At 40.0% G+C, this 13,671-nt stretch overlaps 1 protein-coding gene across 2 annotated transcripts in view; it reads left to right on the forward strand.

The window, feature by feature from the left end:
• Positions 1-2,190: 2,190 nt before the first annotated feature.
• The window catches only part of tgfbr2b (transforming growth factor beta receptor 2b), a 43,688-nt gene continuing 32,207 nt past the window's right edge, over positions 2,191-13,671 (forward strand). For both annotated transcript variants that reach the window (XM_084942923.1, XM_084942924.1), the window contains exons 1-3: positions 2,191-2,476; positions 13,199-13,337; positions 13,458-13,648. In XM_084942923.1, coding sequence (XP_084799049.1) covers positions 2,392-2,476; positions 13,199-13,337; positions 13,458-13,648 — 415 coding nt within the window. In that variant the 5' untranslated portion in view covers positions 2,191-2,391. The remainder of the gene's footprint in view (positions 2,477-13,198; positions 13,338-13,457; positions 13,649-13,671) is intronic.

Below are 13,671 nucleotides of genomic sequence, written 5' to 3' on the forward strand. Positions count from 1 at the left end.
ACATACAGACATGCAGTTGTGAAATAATCTCAGAACATCTTCTCAAATATTGTGCTTATAATGAGTTTACAATGCTCATTTACAGTTCCATAGTTTTGCTTATGGACTCTAGAAAAGGTCTGCATGACTCACAGTACCAAATACTCCTTGTTTGTATTATGCTGGGCCTTGTTGCAGCTGCTCAACTTGTCACTGTCTGAAACAAGTTGTTTCAGCTCTCAGCAATGGTTTCAGAACCTGGTGCTCTGAAACCATGCAAGGTGCTACCACCTCCTCCACAGGCTAGAGTGAAGGGTCGAAAGGCAAAGTGTAAACCTAACCACCAAAAAAGAATCTCATTCTTTACTGGAAATGGCAACTACACAGTCACTTGTTTCAAAAAGGTGAGATCATTTGAAGTAGCTGAACACGATTTATGTGATGACATGAAATACAGAGTTTGAGTGATACACTATTTGATGACTAGATTCTGTTGAAGCTCCATAGCAGAAGATAGAGACTTCAAAAAGTTATTTTTTATTGAACTTATGCATACACACTCCAGCCCTGATGAGAATGGACAACATAAACATCTGCAACAGAGATTACAACAGGAAGTCTCTGTTTAGTAACTATTACCTACTACCTACTGTGGGTCTTACAGTCGGTTTAGTCTTTTTATAACAGTCAGTGCACAACAGTGTCAATGCTGTCCCTTTTAATAGCTGCATAAATGCACTGAAATGCTGACTGAAGTGAAAAACCTCAGCCGACAGGAAATATCTAAGGTAAGGTACACTTTTCACTTCAGAAGACACAGAATTGTTATGTATATTATATAATTTCTTACTGAATCCCTTGCAAAAAAAATGCTAATCAGATTATTTCCAGGAGATCAAAATCAGACACTGATAAGAAATACTATTCTGTGTTCATAATTCCAAGATTTTCAACACCACTAATGCAAAGGTGTAATCTGGGATGGGGTGTAACACAAAGTGAAAAAAAAACAACTATTAATCACTACATAGTTAACGTCAGTAAAACGCCATTTATTTTAAGATTAAGGCAAACCAACCAATTAGGACAAAAATAAAACACAGGGAAGCGTCAGAGTCTCTGAAGCCAAAACAACAAACAAAACACAACTTTCTAGCTAAAAAGAGAACACTCTATCTGCAAGAATACAATCTAGACAGCATACATACGAGTGGTGTAGATAATGTGATAGCTGATGTACCTTCCTGGTGCAGTGTTGACCTCTCCCGATGAACATGGTGGTACTTCTTAAAGGAGTTTCTGTTTCACTCTGTGTGATGACATAGCCTCCACCATGTGTTACAGGTGATACTCACTGTTATGCCTCTCTCCTGACTTCTGTGCATAGAGATCAGCATCATGGTGCTGATCCAGAAACCTTCCTTTATTATTTATTCCTAGTGCTATAATAAAAAAGACAAAAGAAATTAAGCAATAAATATATAATAATGCATTCATGATGATTCAATTTGTTTGACTATCCACTCTTTGTAAGAAAGAAAGCCAAGTAAATATTTAAACTGTCGAGCTATAATAATTTTGCTGCTGTTAAATGAGCATTTTTGTCATTTTTGAAATATAAATTACTATAATCTGTTTCTTAATGTATTTTCTTTTAAAATACAGTGTGAGTATTTTTTAATATTGTAATTATACAAATCCGTAACTATGTGGATATTAGATAGTTTTTAGTAAAATAGAACCCATCTAGAAAGGCAGGGAAAGCCATGTAACTTACTTTAAAATGAAATATGTTTCTTTAGTCTTATCATAAGGTGGCATAAAGGGTGACTGATTTAAATATTCTCTTATGCTCATATAATATAGATGGTGTCCCTTACAAAATAGCGATCCAAAAAGAGATGTCTGTATTTTTTGTATGTTGTAAGAAAGAAGAAAAGTTTTTTATTTGTGAATGTAAAATATGTAATTTACTGTGTCCTGCAATCTTTAAATGTAAACTTTCTGGCAGTTCTGTATAATTCCAGAAAATTTCCTGGCGAGGTTTCACAGCTCACACACTATTTAAATATATAATGACTTGTTTACTGTTCCGATTTCCAGTATTTGGGTAGGCGGTTACACGCACACACACACACACACACACACACGCACAGAGAGAGAGAGAGAGAGAGAGAGAGCCCCTCCTGCCTCCTCCGGTTTCCTGTCAGAGCAAAGTGAGTGTGCTTGCTTATAAACGGTGTGAGAGAGTGTGTGTGTGTGTGTGTGTGTGTGGATGGTTCAGCAGTGACTCTCCAGCTGCTGAGCGGAGTGGAGCGCACAGCGTAGCGGACGCACAAAGTCAACTCCCTGGACTCTCTTGTACTCCGCGGTTCGTGTGACTGAGAATCTCGGGCAGGGGGACACAGAATCATGAAGGCACGGCGCTGCTCTCTAACTTTCCGCGGAGTTTTATCAGCCTTTCTCATATCTGTGCTGCTGGAGCCCGGGGCTGCCGGTGAGTTACACAAACACCGAACTTTAACAAACTTTCTGCTTGTTCTCTGTCACGCGCTCTGATGTCACTATATGATGTATTTAACGCGAACTCAGAGTTCTGGAGCTGAAGGGGGCCGGGGGAAAGTTTTCTCTCTGGCGCTGTTCGCGTGGCTCTCCGCAGAGCCGCGAACAGCGAGGTGTAACAGGTGACTCAGAGCGGGCTGAGACGCTTCTCAGCTCTGCTGCCCTGCTGAAGTGTACCCACAGAGCGCCTCAGAAAACTTTCCCTCTCGCTGTCAGACCTTTCACTGCTGAGGATCACAGTTTTTAGCAGACCGAACAATTATTTTAAACAGGATTCGGAACAATGATAAAAGGTGTGTGTGTGTGTGTGTGTGTGTCTCTGTGTGTCTGTGTGAAAATAATGGTGCAAAAGTAAGCTGCGTTGTACACAATCACATTTCTGATCTTGCGCATCCATAACGTCAAGGCTTTTACTTTAAAGGGTCACTCCACCAATTTTAGGCTTGCATACAGCCTGAACAGGTTTAACGTTTCTTGTAAAACGCACTAAATAGTTATAATAGCATTATGGAACCTGTCAGCTGGAGACCTGTTAGTGCTAAAAGGCAAAGAAATGTGTGCATCTTCTGAGGTGTTCCGGTTCCTCACTTTGATCAGAGTGAAGAAATGTTTTCATCCATTAGGAGTTCTCTTTAGCTGTTTGCAATGCAGTAGTGCTTCTTTCCCTCCCAACATGCCAATTAAATAGATCTGGCCACTTTCCATCTGTGACACCATGACAGCTGTCATGTCAGTAAACCACAGAAACTTCCCCTTGTTGACAAGCGGTTGGCTCAACTGTAACAATGTTGACAAGAAGATGAAAACTGGAGCCGTGTATTTTGTTGTCCTCATTACACTTCTCCCCCTCTCTCCTGTTTGTTCCTGCCCTCCTCCCACAGCAGGAGCCTATTTTGAACCTGGAAATCCCGCATACCACAAGGACTGTGTGGTCCTGCTGCATTACGTGTCACAAATAGACACACACGCACACAAGAGCAAGAAGACATACAAACTTGTACCCACATGAAGACACAAGCTCACACATAAACGTATTCCATGCCATTCCTCCAGAGCTCCTTGAGCTGCAGGAAGCTCCTCGCTGCTCTTCCACTACTGGACCAGCTTGACATTTTTGGTTATCCAAACAGCAGAGCTGGACTGTTTTTTATCTTCTCCTACTTTTTTTTGCTTCCGACTGATGTCAATAACAATCCGCTCAGCAGGATTTCACAAGGTTTCGTTTTCCTTCATTTCCAGGGAATCTTCATTGTGTTGAGGCAAATGTCGCTGTGCATTTCCTATTTCTTGTGCACAGTACTACGTTTAAGCATGGAAAATATAACTTTAAGCTGCCTGAGTTATGCTCCTTTGATTCCTTTTAACCATATTTGTCAAGTCTTCATTCTCAACACGCTTCACTGGAGCGTTCAGGTTCTTAGAGACGAAGGAGGGATGGAGGAAGAGGGGAGGCTGAGAGAGGGAGTTAAACAGGAGGAAGATAAAGACAGGGAGGAATGAGAGGATTAGGGCCAAAGTGGAGTGAGGGGTGGATTAAAAGAGGTGGGAGGATAACTTTCAGGAGCAAAGGGGGAGAGCCCAGCCGCCTGCTGTGGCAGTTATGTGGCCCCGAGCTGCCTTCTGCCAGTTGTCTTTGCACATTTCAGTGACAGCGCTGCAGGGAAAAGAAGAAGGGTTCTTGTTTCAACTCAGATTATTTCACATTTTTATTTCCTGTGTTGCTCCAGAAAAGTGTCAGCAGTAAAATCTCTTTCAGGGTTTTTTTTTATAGGATTACTTCTGAAAGAGCTGTAGCTTCACATTGAAATGTGAGCTCATTAGGCCAAGCAATGCTGTCATACCTGAAAGCATAGTTCTAATGTCATTATACTAAATGCCTTAAAATGTTGTTTTTTATTAATTATTTTACAATTTTTTACACATGAAACATTCATGAGTGAGTGTTTGAGCACAGAAATCTTTCACTTCTACTCACAGTAAGAATGCATTTAATTTGGAACAAATTAATTCAGAGCCTTGAAGTGATACAAACCTATTAAATGTTTGCCTGGTTTGCAGATTTTTCCCTTTTTCCAGCAGTCCTTCCTGTATAACGGTGATGAACTGCAGTCAGGTTTCCTGCCTGTCCTCCTATCCACACTTCGCTAACGTCCTCAGTGCTTTGGAAAAATGGGGAAAGAGGAAGAGAAGCAGGGAGGAAACAGTTTAGCTGATGTGATAATGTGCTCTATATCCTTTAAGTTAGCATTTCTGTTTCTATATATATTCAATTCAAATTAATTCAGTTTTATTTATATAGTGCCGAATTGCATCAACAGTCACATTAAGGGTAAAGACCCTAGAATGATATGGAGAAAACCCCCCAACAATCAGACCATCCCCTATGAACAAGGACTTGAACATGGTGGTACTTCTTAAAGGAGTTTCTGTTTTACTCTGTGTGATGACACAGCCTCCACCATGTGTTACAAGGATGCGACAGTGGGAAGGAAAAACTCCCTTTCAACATGAACAAATGTCCAGCAGAAGAGGAAGCCATCTATTGCAATTGGGAGTGATGGGAGAAAGAAATAAGACAAAAGTTACTCTGTGCAAGAGAGTCAGAGAGGAATACACAGATTTACTGTTGTCCAGATAATGTTAGAGACCACTGGATGTTATGGGATGCTGGATGTTCTTGCTCTAAACAAAGAAGAAATATCAGTACTATAAAGTAGTTAAAATGATTTACGTCCAGTGTACAAATACGTTTAAAAATGTTCATGACTTGTTAGTATTCCTGCCAAGACTCACAAGAAGACATATCCTGTATGTATATGCCAGTCTGGATGAAACCTTACACGAACATCATCACACAAATAGCAATTATTAACAGAAGTTAATAACCACTGACTCAGTCACTCAGTCACTAACAATTTTACAGATGAAGCTCATTGATTCTTAGTGCTAGCATCTTCTTCTGCAACATAACACTATTTAACATGCAAATCTTTAACATGTCAAATTGTTTGCCAAAGGTGAACAGTGATGAAGTGGCTCCTCACTAGCACCAGCGCAGACACTGACAGCAACAGTGCATTTTTGGAAATGCAGTCTAAGATTATAGGTGGAGCCTTCCGCCACCAATTGATGGTTAGCTCGTCTCAGGGGCTGTAGTACGCCAGTCCTTGCCATTAGGCCACTGAAGTTGCTCAGGTCAGTTAGTGGCCGCATTGTGTTGGCTGATTGAAATGGATTTTAAACACCATATCATTTATGCCCTTCTAAATCATTAAGCACAGTTGCTGCTAGAAAAACTGTTTAGCATCCAGAATTTTATAACACTCTTATTAAAAAATGTGTACTTAAGCATACTCCTTTATCATCTGGATAGTAGATACTTCTCAGTCTTTACTTTCTCTGCCACTAACGAGTAGGTATTTATTGTGGTTATTCATTGGTCTGACTGCCAGATGGAAGTCAGTCACAGTAGCATGATTTCCCTCCTGCAGCACAGAGAGATATTACATTTCAATTACCGCTCCTTCAGAAGCCATCAAGAGCATAGTTAATGACAGCCCACACTTTTCCCCTCCACTTTCTCGAGACGCACTGAGGTCACTTGTGTTTTCATACTATAATCCTTGCACAAGGACTCGCAGCAGGGAAAGAGTGCAGCAGTAATAAAAAAAAGACGCTTTAGAAGAGCTTTAGCAGCTGGAACAATGACCCAAATCACAATGCAGACCTTCATGCACAGTTACCCTCTAACTTGCTGCACCAGCACAGTCTGCTGAAACTTCAAAGTTAAAGCTCTAAGGCTGCCAACACCACCCATCGAAGATCAGAAGTGCTGGTAACCTAAATTCAGAATTTAAAGTGATTTTTCTTTCCTAATCTTTGTTAAGGATTCTGTTATACACTGTGCAAAAATAGACCTAAAGTCACTGTTAATGAGCTCTTGATGTGTAGTCAGTATTGCACAAGAGTACAATAAAGATCCATCACCATCGTAAAATATTTGTGCTCAGCGTGTAACTCTAGCTGTGTTACTTATTCGGATTGATGTAGTCTCGGTGGCACTTTGCTGCACTAAATCAGCCACTTTTATTTGTCTCTGAGGTTGTGTGTGGGTGTGAGCGCTCTGCTATTTCACGCTCTCTGTCCTGTTCCAAACTAGGCTCAGTGTGATGGAATGTGCCTTGAAAATATATTAACTGTGCTTCCTGTTAAATGAATAACCCAGTCTGTGCAGACTATGATCGAGTGTCACCCACCCATGTGAACACACACTGCGAGTTGAGGCCTTGCAGTTGGTACTGCATAGGGAAGGTAGCGAGCATCTGTGCCTCTGGAAGCCAAATCCCTACTCTGGTCTGGTCGGGTTTTACACTTTGACTTTGCAGAGTTGATCTGACGATAGTGCAGACTGCAGTTGTTTTGTCTGTACCTGAGATTTCAGGCCTGTGAGGGCTGTTGTTGTTTGGAGCTGGGGGCCCCTTTCATCAGATGGAATTGGTTATCTATCATATCAGTCGTCATCTTTCTTTACTCACTCTGTGAAGGAGTCTTTTAAGGATGTGTTTATCTGAAAAGTAAGTAAAGGAAGTAATCTAGGAATTCTTTACAGCAGTGTGGATCATTAGCTCAGGTAGAGAGCTTAAGTGGAATCTCATGACCGGCATGAACTGCTTTATTTGCACTTCTGAGTCAGTGATTGTGAATGATTGACTCAGAAGTAATTGGACAAATACACATGATGTCAAAGTAAATCATGATGCTCTCCCACTGCGACCACTCTCGTGCCATCCTGTTGTAGCATCCATCTGCTTTTAGTCTGTTTCTCGGTAAACAGACTGCACTGCACTGAGTTCAGAAGACTGACTACCTCATCTGGTGGTCAGATTTTCGAGCTCTTCCTCCCTGAAACCTGCTATTGAGATATATATTTTACATCTTTGACCTGCTGGAGAGCAACCCATTTCCACCAGTAATTCAATTACATTTTCAATTCAATTTTATTTATACAGCACCAAATCACAACAACAGTTGCCTCAAGGTCCTTTATATTGTAAGGCAGACCCTACAATAATAGAGAGAAAACAGAGAAAACCCCAACAATCATATAAGCAAGCTCTTTGGCAACAGTGGGAAAGAAAAACTCCCTTTTAACAGGAAGAAACCTCCAGCAGAACCAGACTGAGGGAGGTGCAGCCATCTGCCGCGACCAGTTGGAGGTGAATTGATGAAGACAGGACAAAGACATGCTGTGGAAGAGAGACAGAGATTAATAATAACAAATAATTAAATGCAGAGAGGTGTTTAAAGACATAGTGAGTTACAAAGGTGACTGAAGAAGAAAAACTCAAGCTGAGCACCTGAAAGATGAAGACTCTGCCTCCCATTCTACTTTTGGTCATTGGACTGATTCTTATATAGCGCTTTTCTACTCTCCCGGAGTACTCAAAGCGCTGTATACAACATGCCACATTCACCCATTCATACCCACTCATACAAGCACTTTCTTCTATACTTAAGTGCAATCTATGCATTCACACACAGTCAAACTCCAATGGACGCATCAGAGAGCAATTTGGGGTTAGTATCTTGCCCAAGGATACTTGGCATGCAGACTGGGGAAGCCAAGGATCAAACCACCAACCTTCCAGTCAGTAGCTGATCTGCTCTACCACATGAGCCACAGCCACCCTTTTCACTAGCTGGGCTCACAACCTCAGGACGGTGGGGCACGAAAACGAGAACAGGTGTCATATATAGACAAGAACCAGAAGGGGAATGTTTGGAGGTGTGGTCCCACTCCTGAAATTCAGATAATTTATGTCTAATCAAATACTCAACAAGTAAGCCCGCAGTCTAAGAGTGAAGTGCTCTAATGGGGTTATATGGTACTATAAGGTCATCAAGATAAGATGGGGCCTGATTATTTAAGACCTTGTATGTGAGGAGCAGGATTTTGAATTCAATTCTGGATTTAACAGGAAGCCAATGAAGGGAAGCCAAAACAGGAGAAATATGCTCTCTCTTTCTAGTCCCTGTCAGGACTCTTGCTGCAGCATTTTGGATCAACTGCAGGCTTGATCCTGATAATAATGAATTACATTAGTCCAGCCTAGAAGTAATGAATGCATGAACTAGTTTTTCAGCATCACTCCCATAAGAGTTTTTCTTTCTCACTGTTGCCAAAGCACTTGCTCATTGGAGGTCATATGATTGTTGGGGCTTTCTCTATTTTCTATGCATTATTATAGGGTCTTTACCTTAGCCTCCTAGGACCTGGCGTCCACATATGTGGACATCACATTTTGGGTTATTTAGACCAAAATACTCAATTTTACTCTACAAGAGCCCGATATCCACTTACGAGGACATTATACTGCTACTGTTCTCTCGAAATTTTAAATGAATATCCTCATATGTGGCTCTCATTTTTCTTAGAAACAAAAATTAGGTAAAAAAAAAAATCTGGTAATTCTTTGTTTTTACATTCGTCGGGCCCCAATCAGCCCAAATATCAAAGAGAAATTAAAAATGCATGCCGTGGAAGAGTTCGGGTCTTAGGAGGTTAGAGTATAAAGCAAAAAAGGTAGAAAAAAGAGGGAAGAACCCCCCCCCCCACATAAAAAAAAAACAAATAAAACTGAATTGAATTGAAAATTGACTGATAATTCAAAAGAAGGGCACCTTTGTTTAAAGCCGATTGGTTGCCCCTCATTAGCAGCCAATCTCAGCAGCATTGTGTACCTGTGTACCTGAGATAACCAAAAGAGCTTTGGATTCATTATAAGTTTAAATGGCAAAATAAGGACAAGTGTAGGAGAGCCACTAAAAGCTTACCAAGGAGCATACCAAGTATCTTGTGCTGAACCCTCTGAGGTTTGAAATATTATCAGTTTTTGACGATTGCTACGTTCCCCCATGCTGAAGCAGGATCTGGATTTTCCGCACACTGTTTGTTTACCATGGTAAAGCTTTTTTGAGAATCCATAAGACTTTTGCCAAAGGCCACAAAGTTTTTAGTGATAAAGAAAACATATTCAAATTAGAAACATCAGAAAGGGTCCAGACTGCAGTAACTTGGGTTTTTTTGAATTTTAGAAAATAAATAATGGGTATTGGGTATTTTATTACGAGTCAGATTCAAGCGGCTTCACTGCAGTTTTTGGTACTTCTGCTCATGAGTTCATTTTTCAGCCCCAAATCTTGGTTTTAACCTGAGGTGTAGGAAAAGATTAAAAGTTCAAAGTTCTGCTCAGTGAAGCTGAACCATGACAGCCTTAGGAGCAGACCTCCCAGCAGAGGAAGGCTTTCCACATCACTAAAACCATCCATGTGTACCACAACACCTGCACACTATACACAGAGCTTCTGTCCCACCCAGAATCTAAAGATTATTTGAACACGAAGCCACACAGAGACCTCTTCCTGCCCTTCCCAGATTTCAAAATACAGCCATAAAGCCTAAAAAGCCCTATGTCGTCTCAGGAACTGTCATATGACATCGTGGCTTAGCTTGTTATTTACATTTTCTCCTAGGCCAGCAGTTTGGCAGCTTGGAGCAGACAGGTCTGTTCATGTCACGAAGCAGGGAAAGATCAGAGAGGCGTAGGCGGGTCGAGCCACGCAAAGGAGAACGGCAGACTGTGCTGATTACACGAGCCACCGTACCGCATGTAATACTTCTCAGATAACAATCATCCAGAGATTAGATCAAACAATATCTGAAAGCTGATTGGGTTTTTTTGTGAAGAAGAAATGAAGACAGAAGAGGCTGCTGTGGACGTTTGTCAAGACGGAACATGAAAACCGATCTCAGCTCAAACTTTGTAAACATGAAAAACACATCTATTAAATGACAAACGACATCACGTGACGTCATTACCACTTCAAAGTCTGTGGCCCTGTTTCTAATGTCGCTACATCATGCGTCAGATTCTTTGAAAACCTTGTGAGTCACTTGCACAGTTTTTACTTTACAAGTCACAAATTGATTCTTTTATCTCTAACTTCCTATAAAACTTAATCGTTTACAACATAAAAGTACAAACTGTTTTTCATTCATGGATTATAATTTAAAAAAGACTTTGATTTATCACTTTTGAGTGCCTTTCTTTTAGTGTACAGTGTCACATGTACCTGGCAACAAAAATGCTCACATGCAAGTTTATGGTTACGTATCTGAAGCATCTAGAGGAAAGAAAATGCTGTCGCTTGATAAAGCCTGACTTTTGATTTAGTTGTGGTTGTCTGTGTTGGTGTTTAAGTGTGGTTTTGACCTGTTTCTGTATAGCTTCCTGGTTTCTGTAGGACTCATTTAGCTCATTTGTGGTGGCTGATCCAGGTACAGAGTGTGGCTGTGAGACGGAGATGTTTCCCTGCTAGTGGCTGTCTATGTTGACACTTTTTCATGGTTCAAACCTCATTTAGGTCAGGCAGATGATGCTTTCATGTTGCTCCGCCCTACTGTTTGTATAACTAAACTTTAAAAAAAAAAAAAAAGACTAAGGACCTTACATACCAGATGCATAAAATCTGTGCAATTATTTTATGCGTTACAAATGTTTTTCAGACTCACCTATTCTTAATGTAGTACTAGTTTCACTGGACAAATGTAAATAAAAACGTCCACCACTACTGAAGTTGTCAAACTATACTACTACTAGTCGCTGCTCCGGGTCAGTCACCAGTGTGTAAATATATTACATGCCAAGTTCATGCTCAAAAAATTTGGAAATGCGTGTCGTTTTTTCACAAACATTCAGTGTGTAAAGGTGTTTATTCACCAGCCTCTGATATGTGAAAAGCTCCATTGAGGAACCCACAATATTAGCAGTGCAGAGACCATTACAAACATGAAAGAGGAGTGAATAGTTTAAGTAGCAGGAAAAATAATAATATGAAATAGCTTGCTAACATTTTCCTAATGTGAACTATTCTTTTTTTATGCCTGAGACGAAAAATTACTAGTCAAATACTACTAAAGAACAATATTACCGAATTATGTTTCAGTACTCATGATATTTCAAAATTTTCAGCTGTAGTTATTCATTTAGATCAGGGGTGGGGGAACCCCAGGCCTCAAGGGCCGGTGTCCTACAGGCTTTCGATGTGTCCTTGATCCAATACAGCTGATTTAAATGGCTAAATTACATCCTCAACATGTGTTGAAGTTCTCCAGAGGCCTGGTAATGAACTAATCATTTGACTCAGGCGTGTTGACCCAGGGTGATATCTAAAACCTGCAGGAGGCCTGGAGTTCCCCTACCCCTGATTTAGATTGTATCAAAGATTCTGAGCACATCTTCTGTGTGCCATTTATGTATATTGTTTTTCCTTTATACTCAGACCTGCTAACCTAGGGAATGCACTCAACTTTATCAAGAACACACTGGTCCCCCTTTGCCTTCAAAACTACCTTATTTCAACCATGATAGAGAGTGAATATACTCTCTATTACTCATTACCTCCATTTTTGTCGTAGCATTTGCTTGCATGTATGCGTAGGTGTTAGTAAAAACACGATAGCTTAAAAAGTTTTGAATGAATTCTCATAAAACTTTGTTAACAACACAGTAAACTTTGCTACCAAGGTCTTCAAGGTTGACTTAATGAATTATTGGTCAAAAACTGACAAAAAGACTTAGAAACTATTCTTACAGGTGTCATGTGTATTGTGAACGTATAGAAAGTACTGTATAAAGATTTAAAATCGTGTCACGTTTGACCTGTGACCTCTACTTCAATGTCAATAGATATATCTGGTCAAAGTGATAATAATCCTAGAAAGAGCTATTTAAAACAATGTGTCTTACTACCATTGTTTGTAATTACAACATACAGGCATATAAGGGGAATGATATGGGGAATTCTCAATACCACCTTATTTTAAGACCTTGCTGTGTAAATTAGAGTAACAGGTTATAACCTGTTACTCTAATTAGAATACGTGTACAATGTTAATAAATAAGTATTAATTTTTTGGAAGACAGGATAAACTGCACATGTACAATATATACATATTAGGTTTATCAAAATTGGTTTCAACAGGTCAAATAACAAAAGCCTGCACTTTGCGCTTGTTTTTACTGAACTACAAACTCCTTAAAGTACTTTTCAATACTGCTCAGACAATGAGCTGCCTTGGCAGAGGTTTGCACTCTCTCAGTGCTTCTTGTTACTAATATATTAATTTGTTTTGTCTTGACTTTTTAAACTGCAGTCTTATTTTATACCTACTTTTCTCATTTGTTAATCATGAGCTCTTGTTTAGTTTTGGTTCATGTGTAGCTTGGTTATGTGGTGCATTTTGTTTCAGTATATCATTATTGTCCTTACACTGTGCTGTAAACACATCAAACATTTTTTTGTGAATCGATTTTTCAAAAAAGTTTGGCTGAAACTTTAGGTTTTTAGGCAGAACTTTGGTAATGTTTGGAGAGTACAATTCCAGGAACTTGCTCCAGCAGTCATAACAATGTCAATGCTCTGAACATAAAGCCCGCAATGTGATTTTGTTCTAATATATATAAAACAATATATCAAATTTGTGATAGTGCTTGTGTTTCCTTTACAGGCAAAAAAAATTGTGACTTGCTGTATGTGACAGCAGCACTTGATGAAACATGAAACTAATGCGTGTTGTTGTGTGTGTTATTTGCAGGTCTTGTTTTTCAACTACATGAACTTTGTAAGTTCTGTGATGTGGAGCTTACCTCCTGCAATGGCACAGGTATCTGCAAGACCAACTGCAGCATCTCAGCCATATGTGAAAAACCAACTGAGGTCTGTGTTTCTATCTGGTAGGTATCCAAGAGAAGTAAGCAATCTTCATCTCTTAGATGTGATTAACTAAGTGGATGGTATCCTGATAGTTCTTAAGGTATACACTGTTAAACATTATACCTCAATGTGTGTTTAAGGAGAAGGAACGAGACAAACTTGTCCATCGAAACTCTCTGCCACAACCCAGCAGAGCCATTGTACGGCATTACCCTGGATGACTACAACAGCACCACCTGTGTGATGAAGGAAAAGAACACAACGACGGGGTTGGCTCATTTCTGCTCCTGTAAAGGAGCAGAGTGCAACGAAGAGCTAATATTCTCCCAAAGTGAGTACCTAAAATTTTGAAGA

The sequence above is a fragment of the Perissodus microlepis genome, chromosome 11, assembly GCF_051167445.1.
Source record: "Perissodus microlepis isolate ML-2025 ecotype Zambia chromosome 11, ASM5116744v1, whole genome shotgun sequence".
In the NCBI taxonomy this organism is placed as follows: Eukaryota; Metazoa; Chordata; class Actinopteri; order Cichliformes; family Cichlidae; genus Perissodus; species Perissodus microlepis.